The sequence below is a fragment of the Saccostrea cucullata genome, unplaced genomic scaffold (assembly GCF_032062105.1).
Source record: "Saccostrea cucullata isolate Sc308-1 unplaced genomic scaffold, CSIRO_AGI_Scuc_v1 ctg39, whole genome shotgun sequence".
Taxonomy (NCBI): domain Eukaryota; kingdom Metazoa; phylum Mollusca; class Bivalvia; order Ostreida; family Ostreidae; genus Saccostrea; species Saccostrea cuccullata.
Genome location: NW_026937104.1, coordinates 534586 through 548138, shown reverse-complemented (window position 1 = coordinate 548138; position 13553 = coordinate 534586). Strand labels below are relative to the sequence as shown.

The 13553-nt window shown below is 32.2% G+C and overlaps 1 protein-coding gene across 3 annotated transcripts; it reads right to left on the bottom strand.

The window, feature by feature from the left end:
• Nucleotides 1-15: 15 nt before the first annotated feature.
• Nucleotides 16-10061, bottom strand: LOC134247334 (protein disulfide isomerase Creld2-like). 3 transcript variants are annotated; one of them, XM_062729707.1, is made up of 12 exons: nucleotides 9767-10061; nucleotides 6876-6958; nucleotides 6453-6507; nucleotides 5662-5776; nucleotides 5208-5296; nucleotides 4788-4914; nucleotides 4314-4356; nucleotides 4130-4188; nucleotides 3923-4006; nucleotides 3403-3498; nucleotides 3177-3314; nucleotides 2319-2732 (listed from the first exon to the last, which is right to left on the bottom strand). In XM_062729707.1, exons 1-12 carry the CDS (start codon nucleotides 9890-9892, stop codon nucleotides 2509-2511), a joined length of 1239 nt encoding a protein of 412 aa, XP_062585691.1. In that variant the 5' UTR covers nucleotides 9893-10061; the 3' UTR covers nucleotides 2319-2508. The 3 variants fall into 3 exon arrangements, with proteins under 3 accessions (XP_062585692.1, XP_062585691.1, XP_062585690.1); XM_062729708.1 differs by lacking the exons at nucleotides 2319-2732; nucleotides 4130-4188 and adding an exon at nucleotides 16-133 and having other exon boundaries at nucleotides 4255-4356; XM_062729706.1 differs by lacking the exon at nucleotides 4130-4188 and having other exon boundaries at nucleotides 4255-4356.
• Nucleotides 10062-13553: the final 3492 nt, after the last annotated feature.

Genomic DNA, 13553 nt, shown 5'->3' with positions numbered 1-13553 from the left:
GATATTTTATTTGTTTAGAAATCTCTCATACATATATATATTAATTCACTTATACCACTCCGTTGTCATAACTCTTCCTTTGGTTCTGTTGATTCTGTGGGGTTTTCATCTTCCTTCTCATTTGACGTTTCTTCTGAAATAAATGTCAATACACTTCATCAAAATATAAACTTTAACACATTATCCAATATTTCTTAATATTATACTCATTGTCCGAAACAATTGGTATTTATAAGCTTAATATGGAAAAGTCTGCCCCATGTATACTGTACAAGCATCCTCTTTATACGCATGCATATTACATTTTTTTCAAAATCTTTGAATGCATTATCATCACTATTTCCATGATGTATAAAATGACCATTCATTTTCAACTTTATACATGTTTTGACTTAAAAAGATATCTTCAGTTTGCATTTTTGTTTTGCTACATCTAAAGTACACAGCGTAAAAGAGCAGAATGTTTCCAAAAGAGTGTACCTGTTTTTTTTTTGTTTTTTTTAATTCTTATGAAGATGATTTTTTTTTCTAAAAACCTCTACAGGAGAAACAACACAAGCCTTCAATTCGACACTCAGCTATACTGACAATATTTTATTCCTTATTTACAATAGATACTTTCTTTCATATGTTGACTAGATACCAGTATATGTCAGTGAGCTTTTAATAACAGACACCACAGAGTCTGCCACATTTGTAACATAATTTCGATGTTTTTCTGACCAAGGGCGATAAAGACCAACTTACAACTAAATTATATGACAAACAAGATGACTACAGTTTTTACGTAATATGTAACTTTCCTTATTTGTGTAGTTATATACCACTATAACTTGCTAATATGTGGTAAGTATGTCTCCCAACTTATTTGCTACTCGAGAGCTTACTCTGAGTATGTTGAATTTTTAAAGCAAACATGCTACTCACTGATAAGTTGATGATACAGAGATTTCAACAATTTTGCGTAAAGACAACATTTTGTACATTTAATGGTCGCCATATTTACCTTGCTGTAAAGTACAAAGTATCATTGGGACGTACTTTGGTTGACTTGTTTCATACCAATTGTTAGACCTTATTTAATACTGAATTCCTAGGGCTCACTTAAGCATTGAATTCATATTTTGGGATGTCTTCGGTCCTATAACACATCTGGCCATGCCGACAAATTGAATATCGCGCGTTAGCGCGGTATGATAATTTGTCCGCACGGCCAGGTGTGTTATAGGACCGAAGACATCCCAAAATATGAATTCAATGCTTATATTTACATTCTTTATTTTTCCTTTATCATAATTGTTTATTTCGTTCATGTTTAATGTGAATTTATTGCCCTTCGGTATTTGTGTGCTTAATAAACGTAATGGCCGTTCGTGACGTTGGAAAGCCGTTTGTGACGTTGGAAAGTAAAATAACGCAAATAATCATTGCAAGGAAAAAAATGACAACTTAATTTTTAATGCACATTTGTTGCGATTTTATGTTTATTTTAAAAGGGTAGTTTTATTTAAATGAAATTGAGTCAAAACAATATACATTTTGTTGTTCCTAAATATTGAAAATGCATGTAGTTCCTACTGTGTATTATAACGCGTGGTGACAAGGTTTCGCGTGTGTTATAGAAATTTGAACGTCGTGGATTTCTGATGGATTTCATAAAGAAAATTACACTGAATGTAACTATAGTGGGTTTGATCTGTCAACAGAGGATGCTTACTCTTCTTAGGCACCTAATCCCATTTCTTGAATTTCAAGGTTTTTTTGTATTGTTTATAAACTTCTTTTTATAGATATTTTAAAGAGATTTGTCACTATTTGTTATCTCCAACTTTAACACAGCAGATAATTATATGTCCAAATGAAATTTAAATAGGTCACAATTAAGGTGCTTAATGGCATTTTAAAATTTTGTGAGTCTTTATTCAGTGGTAAAGGAGAACTTGTGAGTAAATGAATTATATAATATAGATTCTGTGAAAGTTTTACAGTTTAATTTAGTGGTATAGGAGGAATTGTGCATAAGAGATTGGCATCTCAAAGTGATGTAGTGAGGAAGTCATCATTACTATAATATATATTTTATCCCCTGTTTTTCCAGCATGGTTAATCAAACTCCAAAATAAGTACACTATTTCCTGGACAAAAAAAAAACAAATATGTTCCAAGTATCTATATTTATATTTATTATGTTTTATTTAAATACATTTATGATCAACTGAATTGATTATCCATATCTGCATGTGAAATATCATTCTTGAAATGCAAGTAAATTATAATCTGAAGAAATCAAAATGTTGCAAATTTAATACTATGAACAATCTCCCAAACATGAATTAACAATCATCATCTAATGAAAAATCTGTATACGATTTATTTTTACATGAACACAGCACATACAAATGAACAGGGTGTACATACACTCGTACACATGTAATAAGAACACAGAAATGAAACTTGAGATCTGTCACATATAAAGTAATATGAAAAACAATATAATATCAGTAACAATCAGGATTTCTCACTTTTAGATGAAAACCATAATAAATACTGGAGATACAACACCGACAATATAAGGATTACTAACACCTCCCCTTTGAAGAACCGACCAATCACAACAAAGATAAGTAAAACCAAGAAAAAGTTTAACATAGAAGCTTTTGTAGCAAAAGTATAAATCTTGGACCATACACTTTTTGATTTTATTTTCTTCTTTTTTGACTTCTTGGGTATATCTGCAAAGACACCAGAAATCTTTCTAAGAAACCAAATGATACTTGAAAAAAAAGCTTTTGAAAGACTCAACAAAACTGATCCAATCATTAACACAACATTAACACAAAATGGTTGGCAGTTTGGGTGGGACAAATCAAATCAACTCTTCATGAACACAAAACATAAAACTCAATGCTTTGGATGGTGGTATTGAATAAAACACGTTTGTACATAACACAAAAGTTCAGACCAAAATAAAATTGGGTTCCTAGTGCTATTATATCTCAAGAATGATAATTCACATGCAACTATGGTAAATAACCTTTGGAAATTAACTTACTTTTAAATGCAAGATTTTATTAAATAAAACACTAATAATTTGTGCATTGTAATACAATGTATTATAAATAAAGAAAAATATGTTAATAATGAGATTTTAAGAAAGAAAAATTACTCCTACCGACCTTTTGGTTTAGGGACACACTTGTCCTCTTGTTCTACATAACCCTCGTTACATGTACAGGAGTAACTCCCTGGGCTGTTTACACACTGTCGGTTTTCTCCAGCACACAGACTGCTATCCTCAACACATTCATCAACATCTGTTTAAAAATTACTGCCATGTAAGTATCCCTGATATGAAAACCTAAGGTTGTGTAAACCTGGTAAATTTTCAGGGTGTATTCTTACCTGTGCAGGTATTGTCTATCAATTTATACCCGTCCGAGCACTCTTTACATTTATCTGGACCGTACTGGGTACAGCCTTTACATGCTGTGTGGCATTCTAAAATGAGAGTTTAAAAAATGTTCACATATATATAAATCAGTTGGCAATTAGTAATTCATTAGATTCTAGCTGAGGGGTAAAAGTTTCCTAGTACTCTTTTGTTAATCCAAGCACTGATCTAGATGGGAGACTCCAGACCCCCTTCAGATTTTCACTTCTTAATTTTTAATAAAAAGTAGCCAAACATGACCTTGGATCCTTCCACAAGGACAAAGGATTACTTATTTAAGTAAGTTGGTTTTTTACTTTAGGACAAGAATCTTTTTTTCATTCTTTTTCTTTTTTATTTATGTAAAATGAAAGCAATAACACTACTTTTATGTTAAATGAAAGCATTTAACAATGTTTTTATACCAAGAAATTAGATTTTCCTTAATCCAAAAAATTACTTATTTAATACACATTTACTAACAGTACTTACTTCCACAATAAAATGATCCCACAGTATTAGAGCAGTATTCATCTTCAGAACAATTAACACTGTCACTGACACACTCATCCACATCTGTAAATACAATGTATAAAGTGTCTTCACATGGAAACAATTCAACATGTCTTCTTATTTCATTCTTAAATGAAGAAATGTAAGCAATGGTACAATGTAATTTGTTTATTTGTATAATTATACCTATACATCCTTCTTCCTCTGATGCCTTCCAGCCTACATTACATTCATCACATCCTTTATCTTACCTATACATCCTTTATCTTACCTATACATCCTTTATCTTACCTATACATCCTTTATCTTACCTATACATCCTTCTTCCTCTGATGCCTTCCAGCCTACATTACATTCATCGCATCCTTTAGGTCCAGCCTCCCAACAAGTAGATTTACAGGACGTATCACAGGCTACAGGAAATAGATGAGTTATTATTGAAAGTTTGAAAAAATTAATATCCTTTTTAAAAAAAATCCAGATTTTTTTAGCAATTAGGCTTTCATAGAAAGAAGCTAAAATTTTGCCTTCAAGGTTGAATTTTAAAGTTTTTCTCTACATTACAACTCGATAATGATTTTTTTTTAAATTAAAAATGTACTCAGTCAAAATCTGTAATATTTCACAATGCATAAAAGTTCATATGATAACATTAGCAAACTATGTGTTTTATGTATAACTTTCATTATGTGTTTGAAACATACAGGCAAGTTCAGCTAAAGTATACTATGAACATTTGTATCCACATATTTGTAAGAAGGCAAAGATTTGCATAGGAAAATATAAATGATAAAATTTAGTATGCTTTACAGAGAAAACACTTTGAAACATACACAGCACATACCTTTACAAAGGGTGTGAGTTTCATTCTTGACTTCCTCATAATGTCCATCAGAACAGCTGTCACACATGTCACCTTGGTAACCAGCATCACAAGAACAGGTGCCCTTCCCACTTCTGGTGCCCGCTCCCTGGAAAATTGTCAAATTCAAATTTGTACTTAGATTTTTTTTAAATTGTTGTATAAAATTTAGTTAAAAATTCAGCAATAAATATTTGCATGCATTACAATATATTTTTCATGTCTTGACAATTTACTCACACATTTGAGGTATAGGAATTAGCATTTAACTGAACCAAATTGCATACACTTTTATCATTGCAATTACAGCTACATGAAGACATAAAACCTCTCACTCATGTCTGGGGTTTTTTTTTCCATACTTTTCATTGCTAAGACATTACTACCACCATGAATACTTACATCACACTTTCCATTTCCTCCACACGGAGACTTGGTCCCCCCAGGACATGATTTACAGTTAGGGCCATATGTGTTCTCTGGACAGCAAACTATAATATACATTTTACAAAAAGTTATATTTATTGAGTTGGCAGGGAGAATTTTTGTTTAATGTCTTTAATGTAAATTTATCCCAGGATGGTAACCATTTAATATCATAACTCAAGTTTTTATAAATGATATTATATTATTATTTTTGTTAATCCATTCAATATAACAGCATATTAATATTATGGATATCATGTGCAGAAATTATCAGATATAACACAAATTTGAAAAATTTACACATAAATCTTTATATCCAGACTGTTTTGTACAGTATGTAAAAATTCAGAGTAAAACTAATTAGTAAATAGCCAGGCAGAGTGAACCAACCAGTGACAGAATATCACTGTTATTTCACTTTACTACGAACCTTTAACATTGTCAATACAGAGCCACAGAAAGAAATCTGGCCCTTTGTCCTTTGCAAAAATGGAATGCCAGAATTTCTCAACTAATTCCTCATGTTCCTCGACAAATGTATGACACTGGAACACAAAAAATAACAGTAACACATGAATAAATGTATGATCCGACATGATCAGGGACAACTCATTAGAAATGAAGTGTTTTGTTCAAAGGAAGATGTACTATTAAAATAATTATGTATTTGGTACATGCACCATAAATAAATCATATACATGTACATATAAAAAAAAAAAAAGGAAATATTTTTTTTTTATCTTTTATAGTTATTCCCATTCGGCAAGCAACATGGAATTCATATTATTTTCTTTTTGTAAACCAATACATAAAAAATACTTTTCTATGCATATTTTATATGTTTATTATATGTTTCAGCATAAAATGCTCCCTTGTTTATTAGTAAAGCAATTAATATTTGCTCAAATTTGTAGCAGAAAAAATACATAACTCAATATGCATTTTGTTCTGCAACAGATGAAATATTAATTACCATACAAAATAAACAAACACAGAATGACGTTCTATATAAAAAGTATCCTAAATATTTTATTATTAATATGTACAATGTGTGCCATATGTTTAAATAATAGAGGAGCTGTTGCTATAAAATCTATATAGGTGTATTATAGATGTGAAATACAGGAGATATAAAAATAAACATGAATACAGGAGCTCAACGACTTTTCTTACTGAAAAATAATATGTTTCTTTTTTTTATACCTGCATCTATTTACTTACTTCTTTTTCACTATTTTCACACAAATTTTCAATGACTTCCACCAATCTTGTTTCACTGAAATATAAATAATAAAACTGCAATAAATTTTCATTAATAACCATGCATTATATCAACAATATAAAATACTCCAAAAGAAAACTTCACTACATTTATATATACTTATAAATATCTATAATTTCAAGCAAATTTATCACTGTTTAATGTATATTATATATTAGATTCTGTGGGATTGTGTTGAAAATTAACTTCAAATAATGCTGTTAATTGCATGTGTATATTATTTATTAGAATCATTATCTCTTATTAAAAAGGATGCAAATTTAAATACATATGCTCTAGCTATTTTTACAGTCTGTTTCTCTTTTTATACATTATTTAGTGTGACAAGTTTTACATATACATGTAATAAAATATAACTGTACCTATATCTGTATTTTCCTAAACTTTTTTCTTCCCACTTTGTATTGCCTCCTCCAAAGTTAGACTTAGCTGTTTTCTTTAATCCCTGCAAAATGAGATTATCGATTCCAAATAAAGCAGCAATATCTTAAAAATTCAAGAAAAACAATATTATACATGTATACAATAACTATTTATCTTACAGGCATTTAAATTATATGAATCTAAAATTGGAACCCTTTGATATTATCAGTGAACATTTTCCATTACCATGATTACTGTGCTATACATTTGTCTTTAATTTCCCTCAAAGATTTAACATGTTTAATATAAATTGTTTAGATAATTTGGTGGTTGGACAATGGATTGATAATTTTGAAGAGTTTGCCGGAACGAAATATTTAGAGGAAGATCCTACCACCTGAGTTTTAGTATTGAATGTTTTTAGTTTGTCATTTGAATACACTTTTAAACATAGGTAATCAGAGATTACAGAGCTCACCTCAACGAATGTTGTCTTTAAGTAAGGCAAAGTCACACAATTAACCAACAAAAAGTATACATTCCAAAAATGAAAATATTTTTAAAAGCAATTTTGATCTGATACTTTGAAATAGACCTACATAAAAAATTTAAACTACTTCATCTTCATGAAAATGTAATGAAAATCCAGCATCTGAAGCAAATTTGGGAGTTTTCATCTCTTGATGCAGCATTTGTGCAAGTTTGGTTTATACAATGTTATATAAGCCTTATAGTTTTTGGTAATAGACCTGCAACCATAACTTTTACCTTGTCTATTATCTGAAAAATGTATGTCCAATTCAGCATCCGAAGCAAGTCCATTAGTGTGCATCCTTAGATGTATCATCCATGCAAGTTTGCTCATTATAGGGCTCATAGTTTATTGGAAATGAAACATGCATCAAAACTAACATTTTCACTCATCCACAAAAAGTACGTCAGATTCAGCATCCGAAGCAAGCCTGGAAGTATGTATCCTTAGATGTATCATCTATGCAAGATTGGTCATTAAAGAACTCATAGTTCCTTGGAAATGAAACCTGCACCAAAAACTTTTAACTATTCACTCAACCGGAAAATGTAGGTCAGCTTCAGCATCCGAAGCAAGCCTGGTAGTGTGCATCCTTAGATGTATCATCCATGCAAGTTTGGTCAACATAGGGCTTAAAGTTACTTGCAAATGAAACCTGCACCAAAAACATTAACCTGTTCGCTCAACTGGAAAATGTAGGTCAGATTCAGCATCCGAAGCAAGCCCGGTAGTATGCATCCTTAGATGTATCATCCATGCAAGTTTGGTCAACATAGGGCTTATAGTTACTTTGAAATGAAACCTGCACCAAAAACTTTAACCTGTTCACTCATCTGGAAAATGTAGGTCAGATTCAGCATCCGAAGCAAGCCCGGTAGTATGCATCCTTAGATGTATCATCCATGCAAGTTTGGTCAACATAGGGCTTATAGTTACTTGGAGATGAAACCTGCACCAAAAACTTTAACCTGTTCACTCAACCGGAAAATGTAGGTCAGATTCAGCATCCGAAACAAGCGCGGTAGTATGCATCCTTAGATGTATCATCCATGCAAGTTTGGTCAACATAGGGCTTATAGTTACTTGGAAATGAAACCTACACCAAAAAACATTAACCTGTTCACTCAACCGGAAAATGAGGTCAGATTCAGCATCCGAAGCAAGCCCGGTAGTATGCATCCTTAGATGTATGATCCATGCAAGTTTGGTCAACATAGGGCTTATAGTTACTTTGAAATGAAACCTGCACCAAAAACTTTAACCTGTTCACTCATCTGGAAAATGTAGGTCAGATTCAGCATCCGAAGCAAGCCCGGTAGTATGCATCCTTAGATGTATCATCCATGCAAGTTTGGTCAACATAGGGCTTATAGTTACTTGGAGATGAAACCTGCACCAAAAACTTTAACCTGTTCACTCAACCGGAAAATGTAGGTCAGATTCAGCATCCGAAACAAGCCCGGTAGTATGCATCCTTAGATGTATCATCCATGCAAGTTTGGTCAACATAGGGCTTATAGTTACTTGGAAATGAAACCTACACCAAAAACTTTAACCTGTTCACTCAACCGGAAAATGAGGTCAGATTCAGCATCCGAAGCAAGCCAGGTAGTATGCATCCTTAGATGTATGATCCATGCAAGTTTGGTCAACATAGGGCTTATAGTTACTTGGAAATGAAACCTGCACCAAAAACTTTAACCTGTTCACTCAACCGGAAAATATAGGTCAAATTCAGCATCCGAAGCAAGCCCCGTAGTATGCATCCTTAGATGTATCATCCATGCAAGTTTGGTCAACATAGGGCTTATAGTTACTTGGAAATGAAACCCATACCAAAAACTGCACCAAAAATGTTAACCTGCTCCAAAAACATTAACCTGGTAATTCCTTTGCTGAAATTGCAGCATCTGAAACTTTGTCTGGTACAATAAAACACACTAAAACCATCTTCCATGCATGTCTAATCAGTATAGGACACAGAAGTAATTAAAAAGAAAACTGCTCCAAAAAACTTAACCTTAACCTGGGACGCCGACGCCGACGCCGACGCCGACGCCGACACCGACGCCGACGCCGACGCCGACGCCGAGGGTATCACATAAGCTCCCCCCAACTTCGTTGAGGTGAGCTAAAAATCCTTCAGAAAAACAATACACTTCTTCGACTTCTACTGGTAAGTGGCCTCCGTTAATTAGCTGACTTTTATGTCACCAGGTGTGTGCATGTTTAAAAAAAATAAAAAATGTAACAATTGTGACAGTCTATTTACAAGTTTTACAAGTCAGTGTTATTTTTTTTTTCACTAAATAACATTAATACATGTCTGCATGCATTATCATGTTAGCAGGTGTTTACCTCGTGAAAATTCTTGTCAACATCCCTGCATATCTCACATCTTGTTTTAGCAGCAAGGGTTCCTGGGATTAACAATAGACAATAGAAAAGTATATAATTTACACTTGTAAGGGAGTGCACGTCCATTATGTCTATGATACACAGAGCCGATCAGCGCCAGCTGATCAGGTGAATTTTCAAAGGCCTGTCACCACAATTAACGTTCGCAACAACTTTCTATCCCTCCTAATCTCTTTTTTCGTCATGAGAGTACTTTCATGTCACTTTTTAAATTGTTTCTTTTACAAGAACACACTAATTTCCATTTACCCCATGTGCATTCGGTGTTTACTTGCCAAATCATCTATTTCATCCAATGAAATTACGACACGATATTTTCCTCTTTCAGGGTGACTAAAACTGAAATGATCTACGGATACGTGTTTCCGGATTGTTGAAAAGGAATAACCTAAGGGCGGATCCGGGAAGGGGAGGGGGGCGGGGGTTATGCCTCCTACTGTTTTCAAAGGGTCCTTTGGGGGGATTTTGAACTTTAGTGATTTTATAAAAGTAAAATTTAACGTTAGCGTTTTAGAATTATCTTATAGAAATAGAATAGAATATGAATAAATTTATTTTTCCAGATCAGGGGCCTGTTTTACAAAAGGACTTACGACTTAAGACCAAATTTAATTCTTCGTATAACTTTTTAATAAACATTATATCGAAAATTATTTTAAATTTTTTAAAAGGAATACGGTATGATATGTTTACACAAACAATTTCAAAAAGAAATATTAATTTTGCAAAGTATTACAATATTAAGAATCTGAAGTCTTTGGTCTTAGTCGTAAGTTCTTTTTAAAAACGGGCCCCAGGGCCTTTTGGGTAGGGCTTGGCAAAAATGTCTACCGTTACTTTGGTATATTGCAATACAATGACAAACAATTTCGTACTGCAATACGTTTTTGTATTATTGATATAACCGGCAAAATACTTAGACTAAGGAAGTTTGTCATTAAATATAAAAATACATAAATTTAAGAAAGGTTTGTTGTGAAGCCAAACACTGCAACAGAAGCTGTTTTATGGAAGTATTTCAGAGCATAACTTAAAAAATATCAATAAATTTTTTTTTTTGGTTACTTATCACATTTATTTACATTCTGCATGTAAATTAGAGTTAATATAATAATAAAATGCCATTTTATTTTCGTAATATTGCAATACATAACGCAACACAGTTATAAATATCGCAATATATTGCAATACGAAATCTCTGGCCAATACCCAGCCCTATTTTTGGCCATAATACATACATAATTATTAAACAGAGCATATGATAATTATTTACAAAATGTGATGCAATGGTACTTAGTATTAAGCATATTCTTAGTACATGCATGTATATACTCAATCTCTACCCAGAGTTATCGTTCCACTTATACAATTGTAGCGAAGCGAACGACAACTCTGGGTAGAGATTGGTATATATTTATTCAAGTTACGCATGCTTCATAAGTTGAGATATAATTGCTAACTTTCTCATTAAAATTCTTCGTGACAAAATTATTTGCTCATTATTGATCATGACACCATCTTTGATATTTCAGCTAGATAAATAATTACCCTTGCTGTGTTTCATCCAACTCACAAGTTGACCTCCACCCCCTCTTTTTCATTTCGTGAGTCATGACACTGATTCCCGAATGTATCTCTTCTCTTTTTGGTACGGTTTTCAATAGGCTTGTGAGTAATTTTAGGAGATATTAACCATAAAAGCAGTCACCTTGACATTCCCCGTGCAAATGCAAGGGACACGGAAAATAATACATGCGCAGTTGAATAAATTATTTTACTGCAAAGCAATTCATAAAATACAAAAAATAAATAGACCCATAGATTGCAGATCTTACAGCCGGATGTGGGATTGCAAACTTCTGAACTTGTTTTCCTTAAACGGCCTTAATATCTATTATTTTATAATACCAGGGTATGACATTTTTAGGAAATCGTTAAATCTGTTATTTTTTGGATTTTTCATATGGAATACGTTGTAAATAAGTACTAGAAACATAGAAACATAATTCAAGACAAAAAAGAAAGAAAAAATATTTTGACCAGGAGTGTACAGTTGGGGGGGGGGTCCTGTCCACAAGTACCTGTGTATTTGAGTGAAAAACAAAGAAAGTTGTGTACAGACACTTCGACTATTTTTCTAAAAAGACACGACATTCTATACCATGCAAGGTTTAATTTGGCTTATAGGCCTATATTTCAAATGTCCGACAATTTACTCTGTTATCAGGACAACTATACATACTCAGAATTATCTGACGAAGATATCCACACACTTTTGTCTATTTATCTGCATGTTCCAGATTCTTGTTTAAATATCAGGTACGTACACTTATCGATTTTATACCTCGTTTATACGTATACATGTCATTGCCTGAATGTATCAATTAAAAAAAAAGGTAACTAACTTTCATGTTAACTGTTGAGATGTTGAATGAAAAAAATCAAGATTAATGCTAACGAGGGATTAGGGCGTAAGGAGGGTTTATAGGACATTTGTACGTCGCCTTGTTATCATGGTAAATACTATACTTACATGTACATACCTTCAAGCCTGACACATGCCGCAAAATATCGTAAACTTGTGACCTGTTTTTGTCATTATGCAATATCAGTTAACTGACCACTAATTTTAGACGTATTTTGGAAAATAAAATTAGATTTTTAAATGCCTGCACCAGATTTAATCAATTATACTAGATTTGAGATTATGTCCGTAAACTTTATCATAACTTTAATTAAAAGTAAGTGTGTATATACATTTATTTTCGAAAAAAGCCATGAAATAGTAAAAAAGAGAGTACGGTGGTGGTTATGGTTGGCGGATCTAACTTTCATTGAGCAATAGTTAAAATAATAATAAAAATGTCGTTATTAAATTATTCAATCAAAATTTGATTTAAGTGTAAAAACAGAGATAAGCTGTGATTACTGATTGAAACATTAAATTTGCAAATCGTTTTTGTTATATATCTGATCTGAGTCTTGATGAAAATTCTGGAATGTCAGATGGCATCGATTTCTAACCTGAGGTTAAAAAGAAAAACAAGAATTACCACTCAATGAATATTTATTTAAATGGAAAAAAACTTTGATGCGAATGGAAATAATGGTAAAGCAACTGATAAACATTTATAAAAATATGACTATATTCACATATTTCATAAATAAATAAATTTTTTTTTTTGACTTTTGAGACCAACACCGTGCGCGACGTCATATATATTTTTATTCGTCCCTTTTCATTATATAAAATATTTTCGCGGCCCTCCATAATACAATGTACCACACCCACTAAAAAGGGGTTTATGACCACCTGCTGCTTAAAGAATTAATTTAAAAGACTCTTTAAATATTGGAAGTCAATATCTTTCGATACGAGATTAGATACTCTTATATCCGTGTAAGCTGGAGCGATGTACAAGCTCAAAATCAAAACTTCTGTATTTAATTATTTATTGTATGTACTTTTCGATAAGAGCAAGGTTGACAGTTTGAATGACAAAGGTCAATACAAAAGTTTTTAATACATGCAGACAGCGATCAACAGATTGTAAAAAGATAAATTACGAGAATTTGTTAACCTTTTATGCAATAAGATAACACCATTCAGTAGTCGAATGGCATCTAGTTTCATTGTCGTACAAATACCCGATATACACTGTTAGATCAGTTTAAATCCCTTTATTTTATTTTATTTCAACAATATAAGCGATTTAAAGATACATGT

What these genes read in the sequence shown, in the direction of transcription:
- LOC134247334 (XM_062729706.1), bottom strand. Translation starts at nt 9,892, where the DNA reads ATGGACGTGCACTCCCTTACAAGTGTAAATTATATACTTTTCTATTGT. An exon ending in GTGAAAATAGTGAAAAAGAA is followed by an intron (nt 5,777 to 6,452) that starts GTAAGTAAATAG and finishes TTTGTGTTCCAG; the next exon opens with TGTCATACATTTGTCGAGGA. An exon ending in GTGTGTCCCTAAACCAAAAG is followed by an intron (nt 2,733 to 3,176) that starts GTCGGTAGGAGT and finishes GTGTCTTTGCAG; the next exon opens with ATATACCCAAGAAGTCAAAA.